At 41.0% G+C, this 27,802-nt stretch overlaps 2 protein-coding genes across 3 annotated transcripts in view; one reads left to right on the top strand and one right to left on the bottom strand.

The window, feature by feature from the left end:
* The window catches only part of fam151b (family with sequence similarity 151 member B), a 57,736-nt gene that overhangs the window by 18,756 nt on the left and 11,178 nt on the right, over positions 1-27,802 (top strand). The window contains exon 6 of one of the 2 annotated variants that reach the window (XR_010003557.1): positions 1,009-1,105. Coding sequence is in view for 1 of the 2 variants with exons in the window: in XM_062972299.1 (XP_062828369.1) it covers positions 1,009-1,051 (43 nt within the window). In the remaining variant the exon portion in view is untranslated. Of the gene's footprint in view, positions 1-1,008; positions 9,291-27,802 lie in introns of those variants that run through there. The other variant, XM_062972299.1, reaches the window with a different exon arrangement.
* On the bottom strand, positions 5,269-7,947 carry ankrd34b (ankyrin repeat domain 34B). The gene has a single exon (XM_062972298.1). The coding sequence runs from the start codon at positions 7,945-7,947 to the stop codon at positions 6,445-6,447; it is 1,503 nt and encodes a 500-aa protein (XP_062828368.1). The 3' UTR covers positions 5,269-6,444.

Below are 27,802 nucleotides of genomic sequence, written 5' to 3'. Positions count from 1 at the left end.
AAACATGTTGGCACCCAGCAGCTATGTAGGTCTTAGTTTAACCTCCCTCCCCAACACAACTTTTTATACGGCAGCCTGTTATATGATTTCAGCTTCTGCAAGAACTGCGGGTTCGAAGTCCAACATGTCTAGCTTCCCAGGCGACCGAATGAGGCACAGGTTGAAGGCAAAATCAGAGGTTTATTTCTCAATGGTCAGAGGATGCCAGCAGAGACAGTACACTAAGGAACTGACATACTGCAGTTGTGAATACAGAGGATATTTATTACATTTGACAGCTATTCAAGATACCAACACTAGCCTCCGATTGGCTCAGAAAGTGTCTGGCTAGGATCTGACTTGTGGTTGGTATGGGATTTCCTCCAACATCTTTGCTGTTTGGTCTCCACTATGGTAGGAAACTTAAACCTTTAGTGGATCAATTTGAAGTATGTGTCTGTTTATTGATTCCTGAGAGGAGCACAATCGGAAAAGAATGCTGTGTAGCAAGAGATAATGTGCTGAAATGGGTTTTAATATTCCAGTTCTGATTAGCATAAAAGTGTCAGTCCAAATAGCCAAAAAGGGCTTGGGAAGTCAGCTGTATCAGTGGGAGCCCCTGGGAGAGGTCTAAGTTGGAAACACAGATAAGGAAGCGTTCCCAGGAATAATTTTATCATATCAGGTGGCAACAGAAAGAGAATCCTCAGGTTATTGTGCAAGCCCATTCTGTGGTTTGCAAGTCTTACCAAGGCTTTGTGAAGGGATTATGGAAATGACAAGACTATATCCCAAAGTCTTAAGGTGCGGCACAGCAAGTCTTTTGGAGGAATTCATGAAAAGGTTACTACAGGACAAGCAGGGAACATAGTGCTGCTAGCGATCCATCTAAGGGGGGCTGCAGTTCATAATTCATAATTGGGGGCAGTTATATATCAGCTACCTCAAGATCACAATTTCTGGATTGGTAGACTACAGAGAGCAACAAAAATTCAGCCAGCCATTTCTTTTAGCTTGACATAATCATAGATCTCCCAGAAGGTGCCTACCACATTGCAATAGCTGGAAATAAGTCTTTGCTGCTCCCTTTGCTTTTCAGTGATGCAGACACGGTAGTCTTAGATGGGTATGTATTTTGCCTCACTGGAAAGGTGTGCATGGGTTATTTTGGTCATTGTGCAGTTAAGACTAGATCCCAGCACCTGGAACTATGGGAAAAGTGGGTTATGATAGCATAAATTTGAGTGACATTACCCTAACTCGCTTCCAGGGTTCTGGCCCTTATTTCCCTATACTGTATGTATTTGCTTGGGTCTTAACATCTTCTGGGGAGGCCTTTCTCTCTACTGTTTAATTCTAGAACTATAACATGTCCTCATCTGTTGTTCTTCCACTAGCAGAAAAACACAATTTTATTCAGTAAGATTTCAGGCAACTGAAAAGGATTTTTTAATGGGAATGCTGTACCTTTTTCTTCATCTCATGGTCTTTTATCTGGCTGTTTTAATATGATGAATATGAATATTGGTTAAATCGTGCTTAACCTTACAACTCTGCTTTGAATCATGTTGTGACTAGTCTTGAGTCCCAATCTGAAAAGAAGGGCAGAATCCTAAATAATTTAAACAATGCGTCGTCTTCATCATGGAAAGAAGTGACAAGTGGAGTGCCGCAGGGCTCCGTCCTGGGCCCGGTTCTGTTCAACATCTTTATTAACGACTTAGACGAAGGGTTAGAAGGCACGATCATCAAGTTTGCAGACGACACCAAACTGGGAGGGATAGCTAACACTCCAGAAGACAGGAGCAGAATTCAAAACGATCTTGACAGACTAGAGAGATGGGCCAAAACTAACAAAATGAAGTTCAACAGGGACAAATGCAAGATACTTCACTTCGGCAGAAAAAATGGAAATCAAAGATACAGAATGGGGGACGCCTGGCTTGACAGCAGTGTGTGCGAAAAAGACCTTGGAGTCCTCGTGGACAACAAGTTAAACATGAGCCAACAATGTGATGCGGCTGCTAAAAAAGCCAATGGGATTCTGGCCTGCATCAATAGGGGAATAGCGTCTAGATCCAGGGAAGTTATGCTTCCCCTCTATTCTGCCTTGGTCAGACCACACCTGGAATACTGTGTCCAATTTTGGGCACCACAGTTGAAGGGAGATGTTGACAAGCTGGAAAGCGTCCAGAGGAGGGCGACTAAAATGATTAAGGTCTGGAGAACAAGCCCTATGAGGAGCGGCTTAAAGAGCTTGGCATGTTTAGCCTGCAGAAGAGAAGACTGAGAGGAGACATGATAGCCATGTACAAATACGTGAAGGGAAGTCATAGGGAGGAGGGAGCAAGCTTGTTTTCTGCTGCCCTGCAGACTAGGACACGGAACAATGGCTTCAAACTACAGGAAAGGAGATTCCACCTGAACATCAGGAAGAACTTCCTCACTGTGAGAGCTGTTCGACAGTGGAACTCTCTCCCCGGGGCCGTGGTGGAGGCTCCTTCCTTGGAGGCTTTTAAGCAGAGGCTGGATGGCCATCTGTCGGGGGTGCTTTGAATGCGATTTCCTTTTTCTTAGCAGGGGGTTGGACTAGATGGCCCATGTGGTCTCTTCCAACTCTACTATTCTATGATTCTATGATTCTATGATTAGTAGTAGCGCATAAATATTTGAACTGTATGGTGTTCTGTGTATACATAATCAGTAATCATTCCTTGAGCACATCATGGCCACAGTTGGAAGTCAAGTTGGACTGTCTAGGGCAACTCTAAAACATTTTCCTGCTTGCTTGAAAAAAAAGGCTCAACATTTGGATATAATTTCAAAGCTATTAGAGGCATAATGTCCGATGCACACAAGAGTATCAGAATATAAGAGATTAAAAGGCAGATAATGTGACTTAGTTTTCCAACACTTTACTGTGATTACTAAGAACCAGCATGGTCTTCTCACAAACATGCCTGATTGAATTTACCTCTTTTTTGACATAGTTGCAGACAGATGAAGAGAATATAGTATACTTCACCTTCTATTCCGTTTTTAAAAATATCTCCCAGATATTAGAAAGATCTTCCTGATACTATGACTTGACTAGAACCTAATACCACGTACTATAAACACCAGGAACTGTAGGTTATATATCTCATGGGGTTTCCTCCTCTGAAATATAACCTACAGCATATGGTATTTGTTAGTAGTCTTCCATCTAAGTATTAACTAGAGATGGCTTTCAAAATAAGATGGGATCTGTGTCTTAAGTGTATTTAGGCTAAATAAAAATAGGACTATAGATAACTTGATGATTAATGGCATTGCTCTTTTCTTTCTTTATGAAAGGTTAGAAGTGAGGTAAAGAGATGTATCTCAGTGTCTCCTGATATTATTCACATTGGTGGTGAAGTAGGAAAACGTATTTAGGCGAGGAATTGGGAACAACAAAAATATGACATTGGCAATTGATCATCTGGGAAAAATATTGGGCAAAGCGACTTCCAGAAGAGGATGTCCATTTGTCCACTGCAGCAAAAACAGTTATTACACCGTAATGACTAACCAATGGTATCATGTCTTGACTCACAAATGAAATGGGTAAAAAGTCAGATGGTGTCAGAAGATTGTTTCTGTTGGAAGAAATACTGATGAAAAAGAATGTGGACGCTGAGAAAAATGTGATATTAGAGGGAGCACAGGAAACATACACACAGAGAACACATTGAAGACTGAAGGGACAAATTCTGGCCATGGTCCTTTGATATACACCTGTAGTTGTTATCAGTTAAGGTACAGTATCAATATGCAAAGTCTTTCCCTCCTGTTTTGATTGCTCTTATTCAGGCACCTTTCCAGTTTTAGTTCCATGTAGTTCCAGGTGACTCTGGGTGGTGATGTGTCATCAAAACAGAAACCTAGGGTACATCTACACTGTAGAATTATCACAATTTGACACCACTTTAGCTGTGTTATGGAATTATGGAATGTACAATTTAGTGAGGTACCAACACTCTTTGGCAGAGAAGGCTGACGGCCTTATAGTACTACAACTTCCAGGATACCATGAGATGGAGATATGTGTGTCATTTTGTAAGCCGCCCTGAGGACCTATGGGAGATGGTGGTGGGGTATAAATAAAGATGATGATGATGATTATATGGCAGTTAAAATGTGTCAAACTGCATTAATTTTACAATGTAGATGCACCCCTAGTTGTTTCAGTGAAGTCGGGGATGAGCATCATGCCCAGGAAGTGGGCGTTTGTTCAGAAGCACAGGAGCATCTTCATTGTCTGCGCATGGGAGAGGGTTGCTCTTTCATACAGATGAGTCTTAATGGATTGTGGCAGGTGCTTTTTTATTCCTCACCTTTTGCAAGCTCTACAGATGAAAGCTGTGTGAAACAGCATTACTGTTTCTCACAGCATCCACAGCATTGTCTTTTACAGAGGTGGGAAAGAGAACTGATGTTCTAAATGTCAGCCTAAATGTCAGACACTTTTCCCCAGAAGTAGCATTAATCATATCTCTGTAGTCAGTGACAACTGGTAGCATGTGGCTCTTTCAAAATGTCAGAAACGTATTGAGTCCCCTCTATTTTCTGACTCCAACAGTTAACCAAATTTTCTTGCTTTCCATTAGCAATATTCAGTTCTGTGTTGTTTGTAAAACTTGATAGATTCACTTATACCAGGAAAGTATATTCCTATTAAATAATGAGTCTATTTTATAGTGCTTATGTAACTATATATCTCTATTCAAGCTACATTTTCTTGACAGCTGCTTTTGTGTTGCCTAAGAGTTTGTAGCCTTCTTTAAAGCACAACTCAAAACAAAATTCAAACCAGTCACTCCAACCTATATACGAAGACATAGAGAGAAGCCACAAGAGGAAAGTTTCCATATAAGCAGATAGGACATCTAGTTTGCGCACAAAAGACACAAGACAACAGGAATTAGTTTGAGTGACAGGAAGAGAAGGCTTCCAAGTCCCCTCCTTGCCTCTTATGTATGCCTTATCTCTTCCAGCATCACTAATGTTTTATCCTAAGGCTTTTAAGAAGGAAAGCAAGAAATAAAGACACATAAAAACATGAACTGTGGGTCTCCAGGTGCTATTGATAAACACTAGATATAAATTCAGATAACACTAGCCAAGCTACAATCCTGAGTGCAATTGTACCAGATTACACTTTTGTCCAAAAGGTTCTGCAAAGCAACTGCATGAGAGCTTAATAGGAAGACACTTCCACAACCACTTGCAACCATCCCTTTTGATACCACTATGAAAACACAGAGCCACTGGCACAATGAGCTTTGTATTAGCACAATAATGTAACTGGATAAATTTCATAGTGTGTTCTTTTTACAATGCTTTTCACAAAAACCATACTCAAAGTGCACTTGGACTAATAAATAACTTAATGCTTCTATGGGCTTTCCCCCTCTCATCTCATCAATGTCAAAGCTTTGCCACCATAAGAACATGGAATTACTGTATTATTTAAGTGTCCAAAATGTAAGATTTCTGCACACCCCCGCATCATATTCATTTAAAGTTTGTTCCATATTGTTAAATACCAGGACCAGAATAAGTCTGAATGCCAACAATACATTTCAGAGCTCAGTCACTCAATCATGTAATATACTGTAGCTCTGGCTGACTTTTATCACCTCCACTTCTTCTTGAAAAAATTAAATAAATATTTTATATACTGGTATATTAACACCAAAAGCTTCAAAGAGCTAAATAGGAGGACATTTGCTTTGTAAAACTGAGAAAAAGTACTTTGAATTTTAAACCATTTCCTCCATTGGTCAACAACTAGATCAAATCATAGTTCTTTTTTACACTGCTGTACTTTCTATGGTTCATACACTCCACCTTTAAAATTGTTGCTAAATATATATAATTTTCCTCAAGGTGCATTCGCCTTTACAAAATTACCTTTTAAAAATTATACTTTGATATAAAAATAATAGACTGTGTCCACAGTGAAGTATGACTAAGCCTACTGAAATCCATGGGCTTAAGTACATTTAACTACATACTGAAACTTTTGCCACAGTATAGTCCCATTCTCAATTGCGCTGCATGAGTTTTAGTCTCTTAATAGCTGCTGAAATATAGTCACACACTAGTTAAAGCACCACTGGTCTCATAAAAGACAATGCTTAGTATTAACAAACTCAAAGTCTTGCCTCATCCAAAAAATGTAGTTATATTTGCTGTGCAGCAGTGGGGAATCATACCCATAGTTTCTTACTATGGAAGTTATGGTGAAGGCAGAATATTTTGCATCATATTTTATCCATAGCCAATAAAAGCATCTTTTTCACAGCTGAAGCTCAAGGAGAATGTTTGGTGCTGAGTAAGAGATATGGAACTGCTGCCTTGTTACGTAGAAACTTCGGCGGCCAACTCTCATACTTCAGGTTGTTACAATGCCATGTACAGCTGTTGCTTTGTAATCAGCTAAAAATTCACCAGCTGCTTTATCTGCTCAGTTTGCAACGACTGCCTCCGTGTCAAGAGAGTCTTAGTTTTGAAGTCCTTAGGGTAAGCCGGTGCTGTTGGAATTAGGGTTTTTTGTCCACAAGAAAATGAATTTATCTTGTGTATATCAGAAAATGGAGGATGCGGGTTCACATTTAAGGGAGGAAGAAATCCAGGTCTGGACAAAGTGGTGTGGTCTGAACCCCGTCTCTCTAAAATAGCATGATTTCTCCTGCTCAAGAAAGTGGGAGGCATATTTTCAATCAGTTCTCTGGAACTAGATGACAGTGATGGTGTTTGGGAGAGAAGCTTTTTCTTTCCAAGGAGCATTTTGCTGTCTTCTGTAAGGGGGCTTAAGCTCGTTGTCAACTGTGAATCAGAACTGTAGTGATTTGCCCCCAGATTTCTTCTGTGAACAATACTTTTCAGAGTGGATACAAAACTTGTTTGGGCTGAATCTGAATTCTGCTCTACAGGAATTTCACTTCGATTTATCTCACCGGAGATCAGATGAGAACCTATCTCATCGCTGGACATTTTTCTTGAGGAAGTTTGCTCTAAGTTTTTCAAGAAATTAAGGGTGTCTTTGATATCAATGCTGTGATGTCTAGTGATAAACCTCTTAGACAGGGCTAGGCTGTTAATTTTCAGATACAGCTCTTCTTCAGGTGTTATATCCTGAAGCTCCTCTTGTAAAGATCGTATTTGATTCTGTCCCACTATTGAAGAATTGGACTTCATCCAAGGTTCGGAGAATGCATGTTGCGTTTGAGGTCCATTGTGTGTTTTCCTTGAAGGCGATTGTGGTTCAGGTGAATCTTCCTTTCTTCCAGGATAATTATTTTCTTTAAAGCTAAAGAGAGCATTTTCTTTTTGGCTTGTGTTTGTGGATAGAGATGGAGATGTTTTAACTTCTACATCTGATGGGGAAGTGCAAGAATCTAGAGACTGAGATTCATCACTGTCAAGTGGAGGTACATTCAAATATTGCCTTGTTCGTTGTTTTCCAGATGGAGACCTATCTTTTGTAATGATTATCACTTCCTTTCCTTTTGCCTTGCAAGCATCTAAAAGAACTTTCAGTGTTTCTTTATCCTCTGAGTTCACTGAGTAAACAAGAACTGAATTGCCAGAGTGATCTTGCAAGCTCACATCTGCTCCACTTTTAAGCAGCAAGGAAATGATTTCAGGACCAGCTTTCTGCACACATGCATGCATCAAGGCTGTCTTTCCAGTTTTGTCCTGGATATTTGGGTCTGCCTTATTTTCCAAAAGATATTTCACCATTTTGACTTTGCTGACACTCTGGTGGTCCACATGGTTTGTTTTACAAGCAACCATTAAAGGGGTTTCACCACGGTCATTGCTTTCATTGATATAGGCCCCACCTTCTAATAACAATCTTGTGAGACGAAGTCTTCTGTGATAGACAGCTTTTATTAGAGAGTTCCCATCAGGTGAAAGCTCTATGGACTCTTCCATCTTCTGTTTTTGAATTGAAGACCAGGATTGTTCAAATGTTACCTAAATTGGAGAAACATTGGATTAAGAATATATATATTTCCTGATGGAAAGATGAAAAGAGTTCCTGTTAAATGTTACACAAACTAGAACATCACAGTCCATATGTTTTAAAAAACTTAGAATTATATTTCTATCTATATGTAACAGGATCATTTCAGGGGAACATAAGATTTCTTCATATTACTCATGTTTGTCTGACACTAAAAGCTGCAATATGCATTATACTGTGGTTTGAGTGTTGGAGTAGGACACTGAGACACCAAGGATCAAACGTGACCTCTAATGTAATGCTAAGAAAGAAGAGGGGAGCATCCAGTCTGTATTTAAGTAAACCATTTGGATGTGAAGGTCTCTTAAAATGCAATAAATTATCATGGTTTGCAGCATCTTTCCTGTTCCTTAATGAGGTTTTTTGAAAAGCCTCCATTGATATTATTAGAAGCTATTTTAAAAGTTCAATTTCTCCAAGAAGCTATTGAAGGATTGCTTTTTAATTAAATATTTAATTTAATGTTAATTGAAGCCTTTGAAAGGAATTCTGCTAAGGAAGAAAATGCTGATCTTCCCCAAGAAGTACAGCACCTCTTGAAAAATCCCCATCTTGCATAGCATTTAAGTCTTGAAAAGGTCTCTACTGCTGCCATGATGGCCTACAGCAGTCTTTCTCAACCTGGGGGTCGGGACCCTTGGGGGTGTCACGGGGGTGTCAGAGGGGTTGCCAAAGACCATCAGAAAACACCCCTTTGGCAGAGAAGTCTGGATGTAGGTGAACTACAACTCCAAAACTCAAGGTCAGTGCCCACCAAACCCTTCCAGTATTTTCTGTTGGTTATGTGCCTAAACACATCTGGAAGTAAGTCCAAAGGAAATCAAGAAGACTTATTCTTCTAAGGCTTGCATGAATGAAATGACTATTCCCAGCATGACTTCAGGTTAGTATGTTTTAAGAAGCAAAGCTCATCAGATACACTCTAATCCTATGTGTCATGGAGCCAAATCCCAGGGCTGAATTTCCAAGCCCTGAATCTGACTTCATAACATAAATAATCCTGCAAGCACCTGGCGGGAGAAGATAAAGTGAGCCTGGGAACTCAGGCTCGAAAGTATAAACAATCATAGTTGATATAGTGTGTGGGAATGGTAGTAATGTGATCCAGGGGGGTGGGGTTTGATGATGATATTTGCGTGTGGTATTACGTTGCATCAGAAGTGATAAAATTGAGTGTATGTAAACATTAGGTCATTCTCGACTTTTCCAAAGTCATGTATTCTTCAATAAAGATTGGATTTGAGAGCAGCTATCTTTGATCTGCGTTCAGACTGGTCCTTTGAAGTGAGCCTGACATTTAAGTCGAGAATGCCGTTCTCACCCTCCTGCGGAATTCGCAGTGAAGTGATAATGAGTGGAGAAGGAGATCAAAGCCCAAATGGAACAGGGAGGCCTTTGCAAGGGGCCCGGCCGTTGGGAGAAGAGACGCTACAAGCCATAGCTTCCTCTACGGGGTACCCCAGGCCGGACGGCGTGACCCAGAGGATTCCCAGAGGAGGAAGAGGCGTCTCTGCGGCTGCAGAAACCAGTTGGGGATCCGGAGGAAGCATGCCGGAGACCGTGGCCCTGCGGTTATCCATCCTGGAAACAAATTTATCCAGGCTGTCGGAAACCGTGGGGAGGTTGGTGCCACTATTGGAAGAGAACCTCCAAAAGGAGCCCATCCGATATGGCGCCGAGAGAGAGCCAAGTAAAGAAGGAGATTGGAGCCAGAGGGGCCAGCGAGCATCAACGCAGAGTCCCGTGGCGGCGAGGGGCGAGGGAGACGAGGAATATTGGCAGGAGCTGGAGTTCAGAGACAGAATGGCACGCGAAGTGGAGCGCCAGCGAGCTCTGGGAACTCTGAGGCCGCCATCTCCAACAGAGCTCCCAACCCCCCGGATGGGCGTCGGGGTGGAAAGACCACTGGGGCCAGGGATCGGGTCCAGTGGATTAGCAGACGAAGGCGGAGAGGAGCAGGAGATCCAGGAAGAGGAGGAGAATGTGCTGTACGACGAGGGAAGACGAGATGCGGGGGCTACAGCGAGGCCCGTATGCGGATGGGAGGAAGGGCCGACAGCGGCGGCAGAATTTCGGGAGCCGTGCAGAATGACCACCGGAGCGGGGCGCGGCGTATTCAGAGGGGCCGTCCAAGGAAACCCGATGCAACCCTTCCCCATGCCTCCCAGACAGCATCAACGGGCCGCAGAATGGATGCCAAGGAGGGAAGATCTCAAATTAGAATACGGAGGGGAATCAGCTGAATTGAACTTTTTCCTCATCAGCATCAGAGGATACATGGAAGACAACGCACACACATTCCCCTCCGAAGCAAGCAGAGTTCGAGCCATCGGCAACACACTAAAGAGAGGGGCTGCAAGCTGGTATGTGCAACTACATGCCAGACGCGACCCATGCCTGAGGTCAGTGCCCCGCTTCCTCGCCGCCCTGGAAAACCGGTTCAGAGACCGGCTAGAGCAATTGAGGGCTCGAGACCAGCTTAAAGGAATAAAGCAGAGGGACAAAACGGTACCCGAGTACGCAGAGGAATTCCTCCACCTCGCGGAAAGGGTACCAGAGTGGTCTGAAGTGACCAAAGTGGAAATATTTAAAGAGGGACTACGCCCCGAGGTTTTCAGCTGGGCAGCGCACAGAGATGACCCCGAAATGCTCCAGGGATGGATTCAACTAGCGGGGCGCGTTGAGTCCACCCTAGCCCAAGTGAAGCGCTTCAGGGGCAGCAGCGGCCAGCAGAGACCGGTGGCGAGAGGCCGAGGAGAAACGAAGAAGCAGGAAAGGTCCGGAGGGAGGCCGGGGATTCCCCCCAGAGGAGACGACAACAAACCTAAACCGGGATGCTTTGTGTGTGGGAAGACGGGCCATCGAGCAGCAGAATGTTGGGCACGGAAGGGGGAGCCGCCAAAACCCTCAAAACCCAAGCCAGCAACCGGGAGGCGTGCGGAGGAGGAGGTGCAAGCCCCAGAATCTTCGGAAAAACTGGTGAGTCGGGACAAACGCATGATAGTAGTGCCAATCTGCATCTCGGGGCTAGAGAATCGGGCCACCTGCAAGGCATTCGTGGATTGTGGTTGTTCTAGGAACATTATAACTCCGGAACTAGCAGGAGCGCTGAAATGCCAGCAGATGGTGCTTGACTCCCCAATTGCATTTTCGCAGCTAGATGGATCAGTTGCTGCTGGGGAAGTATCTACAAAGGAAATAAGGGGGGTCCCATGTAAAATAGGCAAATGGGAAGGAAGAATATCCTTGCCTAGTTTCCAACAGACCTCACAACCTCTGAGAATGCCTGCCATATGTGGGTGAAACACCAGGAGAGAATGCTTCTGGAACATGGCTATACAGCCCGGAAAACTCACAGCAACCCAGTGATTCTGGCCATGAAAGCCTTCGACTAACTTCCAACTCTCTCAATAAAATTCATTCACAATCAATACCCTCACCCAACCACCACTGATTTCCAGGGAAGTGATTTAGAGTTAACCATATGATATTGACTAATGCTATCAATTGGTGGAAATCTACCTTCTTAGCGTGTCTGGGAACAAAGTCACATACATATATATACACACAGAACACTCAGGAGACTCAGGATGCATCTATGGCAGACATGGGCAAACTTCGGCCCTCCGGATGTTTTGGACTTCAACTCCCACAATTCCTATCAGCCTACCGGCTATTAGGAATTGTGAGAGTTGAAGACCAAAATACACGGAGGGCTGAAGTTTGCCCATGCCTGATCTATGGGTATTAATGCAGACTGACACCACTTGATCAGCATTATGGAGATCCTGGTATTTATAGTTAGGTGAGGCACCAGCACTCTTGGGCAGAGAAGGCTCATGGCCTTGTAAAACAATGTAAAACTATGACTCTCAGGATTCCATAGCACTGAATCAAGGCGGGTGAAGTGGGGCCAGGCTGCATTAACTCCACAATTTGACCCCATAGTCCAAGATTCAAAACCATAACATCATGTTGGCTCTAAGGGTGCACCCACAATTGCCAAATTAACACAACCTGACACCACTTTAAGGACCTCATCACACTAGAGCTTGGATCAACTTTAAATCCACTTTAGAGAGGGGGCTTTAAACAGCTCAGCCAGACAGGTCCTGGGCCTCACCAAACTACAAACCCCAGAATTCTGCAGGAGGCAGAAACTGGACTTAAAGAGGATTCATGCTGTAGTGTGATGAGGCATGTACTGCCCCGGCTCAATGCCAAAGAATCCTGTGTGTTCAGTCAGGCACCGGCACTATTTGGCAGTGAAAGCTAAGACCTTGTAGAACTACAACTCCCAGTACCCCATAGCATTGAGCCATGCCGGCTAAAGTACAGTAGAGTCTCACTTATCCAACACTCACTTATCCAATGTTCTGGATTATCCAACGCATTTTTGTCTTCAATGTTTTCAATATATCGTGATATTTTGGTGCTAAATTCGTAAATACAGTCATTACAACATAACATTACTGCGTATTGAACTACAGTAGAGTCTCACTTATCCAAGCTAAACGGGCCGGCAGAAGCTTGGATAAGCGAATATCTTGGATAATAAGGAGGGATTAAGGAAAAGACTATTAAACATCAAATTAGGTTATGATTTTACAAATTAAGCACCAAAACATCATGTTTTACAACAAATTTGACAGAAAAAGCAGTTCAATACGCAGTAATGTTATGTTGTAATTACTGTATTTACGAATTTAGCACCAAAATATCATGATATATTGAAAACATTGACTGCAAAAATGGCTTGGATAATCCAGAGGCTTGGATAAGCGAGGCTTGGATAAGTGAGACTCTACTGTACTTCTTCTGTCAAATTTGTTGTATAACATGATGTTTTGGTGCTTAATTTGTATAATCATAACCTAATTTGACGTTTAATAGGCTTTTCCTGAATCTCTCCTTATTATCCAACATATTCGCTTATCCAACGTTCTGCCAGCCCGTTTATGTTGGATAAGTGAGACTCAACTGTAGTGTCAAGCTGCATTAAGTCTACAGGCTCCGGACTTCGTAAAAAAATAAGAGCCACAACTCCCACGATTCCATCGCATGGAGCGGTGGGAATTCAGGCGGCGTCAAACTGCATTAATAAATTCCACAAAGTGGGTGCACAGAGGACAAAAAGAGGAAGGACAGTGGGTGCAAAGAAGGCTATAGTTGGTAGACGGTGTCAAGCTACAACCCGATGAATCCATAGCAGCTGAAAGTGGTGCCAAACCGCCTTCATTCCACAGTGTGGAGCCCACTAGGACCTCTTCTTTGCCCGCTTACCTGCTTGGGAGAGCCGCGGCTGGAAGAGAAGGAGGAGGAAGAGGTGGAGAGTCTTTTTTGGCTCCGGAGGAATTCGTGGAAGAGCAGCAGAGGACGAAGAAGGGAAGAGGAGAAAAGGAACCCCGGGTTGAGAAGGGACAAGAGGCGTCTTTCTGCCACCCCCGCGCTCCCCTTCTCCTGGTGAATTCGGAGGGTGGGCTTTTTGCAGGGGCTTTTTGCTGCTTTGAGCCTTGAGCCCAGGAGGAAAGGAAGGGAAGAAGGAGGGCTGAATGGCGAGGGGAGGCTTCGGGGCTGCCGATTGGCTGCACAGCTCTCTCTGTGTCTTTTCTGGCAGAGCGGAGGCGAGGGTTTCTCTGCCTCAGGTGCCCAAACCACCTGACCGACTTTTTTTTGTGTGTGGGAAGCTCTTTGGGTAGACCAGGCATGGGCAAACTTGGGCCCTCCAGGTGTTTTGGACTTCAACTCCCACCATTCCTAACAGCCGGTAGGCTGTTAGGAATGGTGGGAGATGAAGTCCAAAACACCTGGAGGGCCCAAGTTTGCCCATGCCTGTGGTCGACCCACAGTGTAGGATGAATGCAGTTTGAACCCCATCTAAATGTCCTGGCTCAATGCTATGGAATCCTGGGAATTGTAGATTGTAAAACTGCAACTCCCGGAAATATAAAAGATAACACTAGTAAAGGTAAAGGTTTCCCCTGACATTAAGTCTAGTCATGTCCAACTCTGGGGGTTGGTGTTCATCTCCATTTCTGAGCCGAAGAGCCGGCGTTGTCTGTAGACTCCTCCAAGGTCATGTGGCCGGCATGACTGCTTGGAGTGCCATTACCTTCCCACCAGAGTGGTACTTATTGATCTACTCACATTGGCATGTTTTCGAATGGCTAAGTTGGCAGAAACTGGGGCTAATAGGGGGAGCTCACTCTGCTCCCCGGATTCAAACCTGCCAACTTTTCAGTCAGCAAGTTCAGCAGCTCAGCAGTTTAGTCCATTGCAGCACCAGGGGCTCCTAAAATATAACACTACACTACGCAACACAATTTTTGTTCCTTTATTTACTTATTTATTACATCACTTCTACCCCACCCTTCTCACCCATCAGGGGACTCAGGGTGGCTTACAATATACATAAAAAAACAGTTTACATCAGATTTAAAAGTCGTTCAAAGATTAAAAAATTACAATAAAATTAAAATATACATTAAAAACCTGCATAATTGTACATTGGGTTATAAATGTCGTTTTCTAACTGGTTCCATTATAAAAACATGGGGGGGGGGAGTTTATTAAACTGAAAAAACCTTTTTTGAAGTTTATTAACCTGCAAAAAACTGAGTCCTCTCAGCCCGGTCATAACAAATGTCTACATGGAACACGTAGAAAAACAAGCCCTGGAAACAGCAACAAAAAAGCCCACTCTATGGTTCAGATTTGTGGGTGACACCTTCGCCATTTGGAGCCATGGAGAAGAAGACTCAAAAAGTTCTTGGACCACCTCAACAACATCCACCCAAACATTCGATTCACCATGGAAAAAGAAAATGAAGGACAACTGTAATTTCTAAATGGTCCTGGTCATCCGCAAACTCAATCAACAATTGGGTCACACTGTTTACAGAAAACCTACACACATTGATCAATATCTACATAAAAACTCGAACCATCACCCAAGTCAGATTGTCAAAAAATAATCTGTGAACCCCACCTCCTTCAAGGTGAACTGAACTACCTAAACTGGGCTCTACAAGTCAATGGATACTCCACCACAGACATCAGAAGAGCTGCTAGGCCAAGAGCAAGCCATGAGAGTAAAGACAAAGATCCACCCAGAGGAAAAGTGATCTTACCATACATCAAGGGAACCACTGACTGCACAGGGAAGCTGATGAAGAAACATAACCTACCAACTATCTACAGACCCCTAAGAAAATCCAACAAATGCTACCTTCAGCAAAGGACAAGAAGGATCCTCTGACCTCTGCAGGAATCTACTGTATACCATGCAGCTACAAGTCTACATAGGGATCACTAAACACATCATTGCCCAAACGCGAATCAAGGATCATGAAAGGCACTAGACTAACTCAACCAGAGAAGTCCGCCATAGCAAAGCACTTGATGAATCAACCTGGATACAGAATATTATTTGAGAACACAGAAATGCTGGACCACTCTAACAACTATCATGTCAGACTGCACAGAGAAGAACCCATTTTACCATAGTTTTTCAGTAAAAATCTCATTGAGTCTCCACCAATTCAACATAGTTTGTGGCAACCATAAAAAAGAAGTTTCTGGAGCGTAACAGCTACTTTCAAAGTAAGTACCGCACAATTAAACAGGAAAAAACACATTCAAACCAGGTACAGAATGTTTTTCAAAATTTGTTACATAGTGTAATCAAAGTATCCATAATATTAGAGCAATGAAAATGGCTGCTAAAAAAAAGAAAACATAGGTCCTCTTCTCTTAGGACCTCATCCCATTTGGATCTCAAATCAGGAAGGCTCATATGGGAGATTATGGCCTTTCACATAACCTAGACTTAAGCCATATGAAAGTTTAAGTGCTATAATCAGAATTTTGAAATGTGCCCAATATATGAACTGGCAATCGGAGAAGTTGTGCCAACAAGCTAGTTGTGTGTTTCCTGCTGTAGTCAGGTCCGGTTACCAATTTGACCGTAGCTCTTTGGACCAGCTAAAGTTTCTGAACACTTTTCACAAGCAGTCCCACATAGAGCACATTGTGTGTGTGTGTTGTGCATCTTTGAATCGCCTGTCAACATATGGTGACCCCATTAGTAAAAGTAAAGGTTTCTCCTTGACATTAAGTCTAGTCGTGTGGGGGTGGTACTCATCTCTAAGCCGAAGAGCCAGGGTTGTCATGCGCTGGCAAGACTGCATGGAGTGCCGTTACCTTCCCACTGAAGTGGTACCTATTGAGCTACTCACATCTGCATGTTTTCGAACTGCTATGTTGGCAGAAGCTGGGGCTAACAACAGAAGCTCACCCCATCCTTAGATTTGAATTGCTGACCTTCCGACCAGCAAGTTCTGCAGCTTAGCAGCTTAACCTGCTGTGCTATCACGGCCACCTGGTGAACCCATTAATTTCATATAATTTTTTTAGGCAATGAATACTCATTACGGTGATCCATATGAGATGTAACAAAAATATGTAGCCAGATCTAGGAGTGGGTGCAGGTACTGCACAAGTCTTAACAGAGACTTCTACTGGGATAATTTTGTTAGTCTATGGCAGCAAAAAAACCCCAAAAAACAAAAACAAAAAAAACACCCGAATGTGTTGGACTTTAAAGACTGGCATATTTATTACACATTAATGTTACAAATATAAACACATAATACATTTATTTTTATGTTTATCACAGGATTAGCTTTTGAGGACTTGCATCAGATGCAATAAAACTATTCTGAATTTACATATCCATAGGGGAAAGCCAATTGTAAGTAGTCAGGTTAAAGAAAAATGAAATGCAATATTAAAAAACCCAGTGGGGTGATATTTCAGTTTCTAATATTCACTGTTCTAATAAGCCAAGGACTTTAATTACAAAACCCATATCCCCTTCAAATTCAACATTGTCAATATAAGTAGTGGACTGTTTGCTGCCATCAAACCTAGGTTTAGAGTCACTACATAAAAGGATTTTAGATCACAATATGTATTAGGTTTCCATTTAGATCCGTAACCTCTATGTAATGGGATAATACTACTGCTACTATTACTACTATTACTACTACTACTACTACTACTACTAATAATAATAATAATAATAACTTTATTCATCTTTATTCATCTCCCCGAGAGGACTTGGAGCGGCTTACAACAGTATAAATAACACAACAATAATCAAATATGCGTAAAATGATGATAGTAAAGCAATAAACCAATAACCAATTTAAATAGAATCAATACAAGTAACTAACAATCCATAAAAGTGAAAAGTAAACAAAATATATTAAATTAAAAAACAGACATCATCCTTTAAACACCTTTTAACACCATAAAGACTAAATGGGAAAACAAAGATGGTAGGGTGTCATGCTTAGCAACAGACCTTTACAGGTGGAGTATATGTATGAATAGCCATAGAAATGCAAAAATTGTGGATATAGTGCTAAGGTGACAGGTTCAGGATTAATGATAATTGTTGGGAGACAAAGGTAGGTGGGAGGATGTTGTATAAAAGTCAAATGAGTAGACAGCACTGAATGGGGAAGGTCATTGGCGATCACTCGTGTCCGAGTATGATTGCCTTCCAGGTGTAGGGTTGTGGCAGTGGGTCCATTGGTGGTTGTAGACCCTATTCTTGAACTGCATGTTCTTTCACAGTGAGGACATCGATTTCCAGATGGAAGGTGGTCTCAACAGGGTTGGCTTGATGCGCCCTGCTCTTGACATGTTTCTCCCTTTTGCCCTCCATTCGTGCCTCTTTGAATTTCACAACACTGTTGGTAACAGCTGACCTCCAGTTAGAATGCTCAAGGGCCAGGGCTTCCCAGTTCTCTGTATCTATGCCACAGTTTTTAAGGTTAGCTTTAAGCCCATCTTTAACTCTCTTTTCTTGCCCACCAGCATTCTGTCTTAAGAGTAATTGCTTTGGGAGATGGTGAACGGGGATTTAGACAATGTGACCAGTCCAGCAAAGTTGATGGCGAAGGATTATTGCTTCGATGCTGGTGGTCTTTGCTTCTTCCAGCATGCTGGCATTTGTCCATCAGTCTTCCCAAGAGATTTGCAGGATGTTTTGAAGGCAATGCTGATGGAATCATTCCAGAAGTTGAGCGTGATGCCTGTAGACAGTCCAAGTTTCGCAGGTGTATAACAGGGTTGGGAGGGCAATAGCTTTATAGAGAAGCATCTTGGCATCCCTACAAATGTCCCAATCCTCAAACGCTCTCAGCTTTGTTGGAAAAAATGCTGCACTCACAGAGCTGAGACAGTGTTGTATTTCAGTGTCAATGTTGACTTTTGCGGAAAGGTGGCTACTTTAGTTACCATGGGGAAGGTAGTGTGATGCTGCCTGAGAATCATAAAGGATACACTAAGCTTGTGATCTGCTTAGCATCTCTAGTTAAGGTGAGCTGGGATGGGGACACTGCTCTTTCCAGACAATGTAATCAGTACCAGGCTACATTTACCAATAGATTGAAAAATTGCTAAATTCGTAAGTTGATTCTTGAATTATTTGCACTTGCTCTTCCCACATTTAGAGGTCATCTTCAAAATATGAAGGTAGTGACATGTTATCTCTCAGATCAGCCTTCAACAGCTTGTTATATTTGTAAGAAGGCACCCATATGGTCAGATGCTTTCTTTATAAATATTCCATATAGAATTCAATGGATTCAAGAACATGTACATAGGATCAGATCATGCATCTCAAATCAGAACACAAGTTGCATTGCAATTTTTATTGTTTTGTGCAGCCAATAAATATATTAAGTTTTCTCAAAGTTAATATATATAGGTACTGCTCTTCTATCACATCATAAGAAGCAAGCAGTTTGTTCTTTACTGTTGGTTGTTTTTAAAAAGTCTGACAATGAGAACAAGAAAGATATTTATCCATAGGAAACGTGAACTTTGCATGGTCACTAGTCTGTGGTATGCAACCATTAATTCAGGTTTAATGGTTGAATCATTGCTATAAGTAAAAATACTTTGAGCACAAAGCATGCCATGTTACCATGACTCTGAAGTAGCTAGCTGAATAAGGTACAGATGTAAACAATGTGACAATGAGGTCCCTATGATGAAAACACCCAAGGACACTTATGGCGTATTTTCCTTTCTTGCTATCCTTGCTTCCTACTTTCGTCACATACCACCCACATTGTTAATACTGTTTTTCTATTGAAAGCCCAGAAGATGAATACGCAATGCACCCACTCTTTTGGAAATGTTACTGCTCTTCTATGACCTGTTCTTATGTAAGGCATGTGGGTGGTGTACACTTCTGAATGGTTTATCAAGGTTGCCAGTGGGGATGGCATCATTACTGGCTAAAGCAGTCCCCTGCACATTGACTTAATTCGGCTGCTATATTTATGTCTCGGTAATTGAATAATGGGAGAAACTTCAGGGCAGCTGATATGATAGGGCTTTCATAGGAAGCAAATATTTTTGAAAACTATGGTTTTATATGCTATTCAGGTGAGTTATTTTGAGCACAACGTGTTTTGAACCCTTTTTTACAGATTCTATTTTAAAAAGCAAGGGCTTTGCAAGATCATGCTTCCTAGTTTAATAAGTTAAAATGACTCTCTTTTTCTTTAGTAGCCTCCTATTACAAAGACTGTTCCATTTCTAAAATTTCTAAAATTTTATTCTGGTATAATATGGCAGAGGAGGCTCAAATACCCTAAAGGTACTAGATCTCACCTGATTTTGGATGCAAAACAGGGTCAGCCCTGGTTAGTACTTGGATAGGAGACCTCCAACAAATACCAGGTGCTGTAGGCTGTATTTTAGGGGAAGGAACTGATAAAACCATCTCTGAGTAATCCAGACCCTATGAAATCCGACAGGCAAAGGCAGACCTCCCCTGAGGAAACCCTGCCAAGAAAGAAGTTTCATCTTAGGGTCATCATAAGTTGGAAATGACTTGAAGGTGCACAACATCAGCATAGTTAAAGGATTAAGATCTTCTCCTCATTGAACAATGGATGAGAAATCTTTCTTTTTCAGGAACAGTAAAAGCATTTAGGGTCCAACAGGGTTGACCTGAAGTTAAATCGGTAAAATTTAATTTAATAGGACACATGCATTTAGAAATCGCAAAAAAAAAAAAATCTAATACAAAATTTGTAACATATGCAACAAAAATGAGTAATCACTGAACATACCCATGACATGTACCACGAGGAAACATTATCTGTTTTAGACTGCCAATGTTTTAGTTAAAGTAGACAATATTTCTTTCTGAAAAGGTGGTAACATTATGCAATATGCCTGAAACAAACTTTTTTTAAACTACAGTAGAGTCTCACTTGTCCAACATTCGCTTATCCAATGTTCTGGATTATCCAATGCAGTCTGCCTCCCACCCCGTTCCACAGCTGTTTCTCTAGACAGCAAGGATTGAACTTTTTATGGATTTAATTTCCAACAATATTGCTACTGTAAGTTCATTTTATGCAATTCTATCTTTAATTGTAGTCAATTTGTTAGTAGCCAATGTTTTTGTAGTTAATGTTTTCAGTATATTGTGATGTTTTGGTGCTAAATTTGTAAATACAGTAATTACTACATAACGTTACCATGCTTTGGCCTACTTTTTCTATCGATTTGTTGTGAAACATGATGTTTTTGGTGCTTAATTTGTAAAATCATAATGTAATTTGATGCTTAATAGGCTTTTCCTTAATCCCTCCTTATTATCCAACATTTTCGCTTATCCAACGTTCTGCTGGCCCGTTTATGTTGGATAAGTGAGACTGTATGTAAGTTTTTCTAAATTGAAGCTAGGGAAGTTTCCCATTGGTTAATTTGTACAAGGTAATCATTCACCTCTGGACAGAAAGGCCAACCATATGTCCAGAGGGGAGCCTTTGAATCCCCCCCACCCCGTGGAGGAGATCATTGTTCTCCTAGACTGGCATCAAGGAAGCCTCCTCCGGCTATCCCCTCCCTGCTGCATCCGGCGTTTGGCAGCACAACCCATCCTCCTGCCCTCAGTTCAATATGGGTTAATACTGGTTGCACTAGGGCCGGGTAGGAATTTTTTCCCTCCTTAAAGAGGGTCCCCCCCCCCCACCCCATATTGAAGCTGTTGGGAGTAAGGAATTTAAAGGAGTGGGGCTCTCATAACTAGGTGTCACTGGCAAGAAGTGGGGGGAGAACATGGATCAGTGTACACCTTGGCACCCCTCCATTTTGCGGTGAACGGGGACTTTTGCGTCACCCTCTATAGATTCTGTGGCTTAAGGCATTCCCCAAAATACCTCTTTTGGGGCTTGCCGGGTTGGGTTGCCTATATCCTATTGGGTTATGCAGCTCAGGAGGGAGGTCCCCAGGGACAGCCTTCCAGTAATGACCAGCTGGGATAGCAAACCATCAATGAGAGTTCCCCTGGGGTACAGTGCTTCGTCTAGTGGTTGGTTTGGCAGGTAGTCAAAAAAAGGATACCTGGCCTCATGCCATTGCCCATGTTGGAGTGCTCCCCCCACAACTAATAACTTAGTTCAGTTACCAGTTTTAAATAGGTCAATAAATTATGCATTATTTCTCCATCTCTTGTGTGTGGTCTCTTTATTTCGCGGTGGGGATTCAACTACTTCTTTGTTCCATTCAACTCTAACTTTATTAACATTACATTTTTCGTGCTTCCCAACGTATTGCAACTGTTGGAATCAGAATTTTTGGAGCTTCTTTATGATTGACTGCCTTGGCCTCTATTCAGTTAAATGTATATGTTCAACCTTTCCTGGCAGCATGGCTTGGAGTACTTTTTTGTCTGGTACAGTTTGACCTTTACAGTCAAGCTAAGCTAACTCTGTGGAGAAATCCTAATTTGCAAGACAATGCTTTATATGGCAAAAAAATATTGCTTGCTGTGGGATCTATCTTTAGGTCCAGCATTGTTTTGCCTTTTAATATTTATTTAGTGCAGAGTATTTATTATTTACCTGTGAGTGAACTGTGATAACATTTACAACTACAGTATCTTTTAGTGTCTATATATAGACCATCAACTCTGAGTGGCTCAGCCTCCCCTGTTGTGTTGGACATATTAATGATGTCTACTGGGAAAAAAATGATGCTAGGTGGAACAGTCGGCCTAAAAGTTTTTTCTGTTTCACTGATACTTCAACAATGTTCATTTAAGAGCTGTGCTTGATCAGGGCAAATAAACATATTTGTATAATAAGCTAAAAATTTTGGGGTTTTCTTTTTAAGGAGTAAAATATGTGCTTAATTGAATGTTTTAAGTATTTGTTATGAACATTCCCTCTCAGTTAAACAGGCTTGGCTTGCATGGATTATTCTTCAATGTTTTGACAGTATAAGTAGCTTAAAATAATATTTCTTCATAGACAGTCTATTCTTAGTTTTCAGTTCCCCTAAATGTAACAGTGTTTTTAAATTTTAGTCCACCAAGTAAAGCATGCAGGCTTGAAGTCAAAATAATAAAGGAAGGAATTACTGTCAGTTATGTTACTATTAGCACAACATCTTGGATAGTTTTGAACTTTAAAGGTCTTTAAAGTTGGTCCTTATTGGATAAGTTTAAGTTATGTGGCCTGGCACTAAACATTAGGTTGGAAGAACATATTTGACCAGATTCATTTAGTCTATGATAGGAAGAGAAACCACTGTATGATTGCCTGTCTTCTTGTGTCTCTTTAGTTAAAGATAAAAAACAGCATATGTGTCAGTACTGTAAAGATTACCATCTGTGTTGAAAGGCTTGGATTTTAAATCTGTGTAAGAGCATATGCTCAACATTTAATTCCAAAGCTGTTTTTACAGCTGTATTGAATCAAAAAACCTTTTCTCCAAACAGCTAAAAGAAGAAACAATAATTTCCTTTATCTGAAGGAAAATAAGATGTTGAATTGGAGAATGCAGAGTGGTCTCTGTTTATAAATTGTATTCAAAAGAACTTGTTTAATATAAAAGACTATACTATGACCTCAGTTCTTCAAGCAGAAATTCAGATTACCAATATTCTTTGCAGATCAAACCTATGCTTCTGTTTTGCTAAGACCAGAGACATAACAGTGAAATGGCCATCGTTTCCAGTGTATATCCAGCCCAAGATAGGAGTGAGGAAATCACAGAAAAGGAAAGTGTAAGAATTGTGCTTGAACAAAACAAAGGACTACCTAACCCAGCTTTCTGTTCTCAAAGGGGTCAGGCACATGTCTATGGGAAACCCAGAGTAGTGCATGAAGGAAAAAACACACAGTGGCTGCATCTACATTGTAGAATTAATGCATCTTGACACCACATTTGTTGTCATGGCTCAATGCTATGATACTATGGAAGGTGTAGTTTTACAAGGTCTTTAGCTTTCTCTGCCATAAAGTGCTGGTGCCTCATCAAACTACCACTCCCATGGCTCCATAGCATTGAGCCACAGCAAAGTGGTGTCAAACTACATTAATTCTATGCTGTAGATGCACCCAGAATCTTGCTTTAGAGTAGTGGTTCCAAACTTTTTTTGACCAGGGACCACTTTGACCAGGGACCACTCTCCAACATTAGCACCAAAAGGGTTATGAATCAGTTTTTGGTCAACTTTAGATTTGGCTTGGTTATTTGGGGTGCTGATTCAGAAAATTGCATTGGACAGACTACATCAGCTCTAGTTTCTGATACAGAACATATGCCATCCAGTAGTCGTCATCTGCTCACCCATTGCCTCAGTACTATAAGAGGATTTCACGAGACCAGTTGCTTTCGTTGCAACAGTGTAGTAACAGTGAGGCTGAGGATCATATTTTAGTTTATTTATTTATTACATCATTTCTACCCCGCCCTTCTCACCCATCAGGGGACTCAGGGCAGCTTTCAATATGAGCATATACATCAAAACAGTTTACATCACGTGTAAAAAGCCATTTAAATTAAAATTTACATTAAAATTGAGAGCTTACATTAAAAACCTACATAGTTATACATATAAATATACATTCAGGTGCATTTCAAGTCCAAGTGGGGACTAGTTCTTGGGGACCACTGGTGGTCCATGGACCACAGGTTGGGAACCACTGCTTTAGAGCCTGTTGCCTACTTTCAGGCAAAAGCGAATCTATTACCAATATGGTGAGTCTGTGAACACTTTCTTCATGCTTACTCTGGGACTGAAGTATGCCAAAGCCCTTTTTTAACTGAACATCTTCTACAGTTACATCTGCAATTGTAATCTAGCAATACTTTCTGACCTATGGATATCAATATAACACATCATATTGCTATATTGATATTTAGTCAAAGTTTAAAAGAAAGAACGCAAGAGGAACCAGATGAATTAGAATTCCTTAGTAAATTTTGCACATGAAATCTGGATTGGAGGAAGACTGGGGAGTAAGTGCGTCTCTACTGAAAGCAAACAGTCCCTGTTATCTCTGTAGGTTTCTCTTTACTCACACAGTTTTATGCTTTTTAATCACCAGTGTCATCTAGAGGGGAATGAATTACTGTGACTGGATCTTGCATTTTTGTGTGCTGTATACTAATATGACAGACCTACTAGTGTTTCACGTATTCCCTGGCATTTTGGCTTACTTTGTAAAATAAAATAGACCTTCTATATTTATAGTATATGTACATAGCCATATTGTGACCACTTCCTCTAGCTGAAGCAGTATCACACAAAAGCATTTACCAAGGTCATTTTGTTAACCTTCCATAAGACCGATCATTTTCTCTAACAGTAACACAATAATTCCTTCATCTAGACTTTCCTTATCCATTGGGTTGGATTAGCTAACCTTGCTATCATACTAGTCAGTGCAATCAGCAACAAGGAAGGGTGGGATATAAGATAGTCTCTTGAAATACGAGAGAAAGGCACAGCCAGAATTATCAAAGGACTGAAGGTAAGTTCCTGTAAGGAAAAAATAAAAATATGTTGGGTTATTAGCTTAGAGAAAAAAAGAACAATGGGAGGTGCATACAATTATGAATCTCTCATGAAACTGGAACCTGAAGCTGAGAGTCGGAGATATCAGGAAATACGCTTTGAAGCAGTGTGTTAGTTAAACTGTGGAAGTAACTGCTCAATGATGTAATAGCTTTTAAGAGGACATCAGGGAAACGGGAGACGTGTGCATGTGTCTATTAGTGGCAATAATTCCTTTTAGTATCAGGGACAGCATGACTTTCAGTACTAGTTGCATTGACGTCCTATTGTAGGCTTCCTGTAGGCAACTGATTTGCCAATTTGTGAACATGCAGCATGTTGGGCTGCATCTACATTGGGGAATTAATTATGTTTGAACCCACATTAATTGTCACAGCTCAGGGTTATGGAATCATGTGAGCTGTAGTTTTATAAGGATTTTAGTCATCCCTCCAAAGACTACTGGTGTCTGACCAAACTACAACTCCCGGGATTCCATAGCATTGAGCCCCAGCAGTTCAAATGGGCTCAAACTGCATTAATTCTACAGTGTAGATGCACCCTTGGTCGCATAATTGTTTTTATGTAAAATGTTCTTCAACAGACAAGAACAGTAGTTGCATTGACCGATAACTGTTGGACCACTTTACAATCTTTTATTTTTCATTCTTCCAGCTTGATAGTTCAAGCATTGTTTTAATGACTGTCTGTGTATATTCTCAGTGATTTCTACAGTTCACTTGTGATAGTAGTTACACTCTTTTGTTTCTGGAAGCTGATTTTCCGAAATATTGACTTAATGTCTACAGAGAAATCATAGTTGGATTGCAGTATATTGACATTTGGAACCTCCTTTGTAATGGGACTGCACTTCACACTGAGATGATAGGCTAAAGAGAGAATTATATTGACATTGCAAATTGATTACCTGGCTTAATGTTGAGTGCAGCAGGAAAAAGATTCCCTTTAAAAAGTACACATATAAATCCCATTGAATTAATGGCTAAATACTTCAAGGTTTAAAGAGAAAACTGAAATTAGAGAAATGCCATTGAATTATCACTCCAATTGGCATACGTATTGGGCTTTCTCTAGTCAATGGGAATAAATACACATCTTTGAAAGTTACTAGTAAATCTGGCTTCATTGTATGTTATTACTTAATAACTGAAACAATTCAGGTTAGCACATTGGTAGTTTTCCTCAAGGCTGTGCATGTCTTTTAAAGAACACTTCAGTCTAAATTTCCATTTTGTTCCAGCCTTTAAGAACACTTCAAAACATGTTGTGTAATGCAGAACCTTCCTTGGAGAACTAAAAATTTGTATTTCTACCTAAGCCCTTGTCTTGCTGATTATTTTTAGGGCTGCAATAAAGGGAAAATGCATGTAATTGAAATAATTGCATATTTCCCTCACTGCCTCCTCTCCTTTCCCTCTATTTCCCTGTTTAATTTTAGTCTCTAAGCTTCAAGTGGGAGCAACCTGTCCTCTTGTGTATTGCAAAATGTCATGAATGTTTATGCTGCTATCCATGCAGTCATTCATGGATTATTTATAATCCATCTCTACATCAGTGAATATTTTCCAAAATATTGATTTGCCATTTAAAGATGGTGGAGATATGGGCAGAAAATGACATCACTGCTTTCTATATTTGCTCTGACATGTACTTATTAGAGCTCTCTGTTAAGCTCTCCATGAAACCCAGAACTTGGAGCGCTGGATCTCAGATTAGCATGTTAATTTCTTCTTGGTTTCAGCAATGTTTTTGTTTAGGTAAGATCCCACCTTTGTGGTGCTGAGTGTGACTTTAGGACTTTATGTATGTTGGCCGGAATCCAATTGGGGAGTTGTGTATGCATAAGCATCCTCCATCCCCCTCCCCGTTCCCGTAAACCACCACTCCATCCCCATTCATTGGGTAGCAGCTGCTGGGAGAGATGAGAATCTGTTCCCATTGATCAGGAAATATTCAACTGTTATTCCCACTCTTCCTGTAAGTGATCTTTAGTGTGAATTCCAGCTCTAGATTATGCACTTGCAACTACGCAACAGGATCTCAGCCACCATATTTTAGGAACTGCAAGACTTTAGATGTTATATATCAGATGTGGCTTAGATGTTGCCTTTGTGTCTTGGCAGATAGTGAAAATGATGTGGTGGCTGTTTTTGTGGGTTGTGAATTTGGCAGTTTTAACAATACAGGCCTCCCTCTGTTCTGTTTCTTTGCTGATTGTGTTGTCATGGTTAAAAATACTCAACCTATTGCATCAAGAGAACAGTTGTTTTAAAGAACAAGAGTTAACCAAAGAGCAAGACTAAAACATGTGATTCCTGTCTAGTCAAATGTTTTCAAAATGGTTCTGGTTCCTAAAAATATTTGGATTGCGATTTACTTAAGAATAATAAATGTACAATATTAGACTAATTCATATCCCTGGTATGCCAGAATCAGAATTCTCAAATAAGATAGCCTACTTGATTGTATATGTCTTGTTGACAATCAGGCAGTAGCAAGGCCAAACTCTGAGTAGGTAAGGGGGCTTTACCTTTAAATGGTGGGGTGAAGCATTCCTTCTGCTTTAGCCCATTAGAAAATTATTTGTATTCAAAATTTTAACCTTTCTTGCTCCACAAATAGGACCATTCATTATCTTCAGTGATATATTTGAGAAGTTAAAACTTTGAAACAACTTGTTGTAGAAGAAAATGAAAATAATTTCCCTGTGCAGTTAAGTGCAATGAATAACACAGCAAAATGACTGACAATATAATTACCAATCACTAAGAAAAGTACAATACAGATATAATTTAATCCCCCTCATTCATACTTTCCTGAGAACAAAGTGTTCTAAACAGCTTAAAAATTAAATATTGTTT

The sequence above is a fragment of the Anolis carolinensis genome, chromosome 2, assembly GCF_035594765.1.
Source record: "Anolis carolinensis isolate JA03-04 chromosome 2, rAnoCar3.1.pri, whole genome shotgun sequence".
NCBI lineage: Eukaryota > Metazoa > Chordata > Lepidosauria > Squamata > Dactyloidae > Anolis > Anolis carolinensis.
This window is presented reverse-complemented; position numbering and strand designations above follow the sequence as displayed.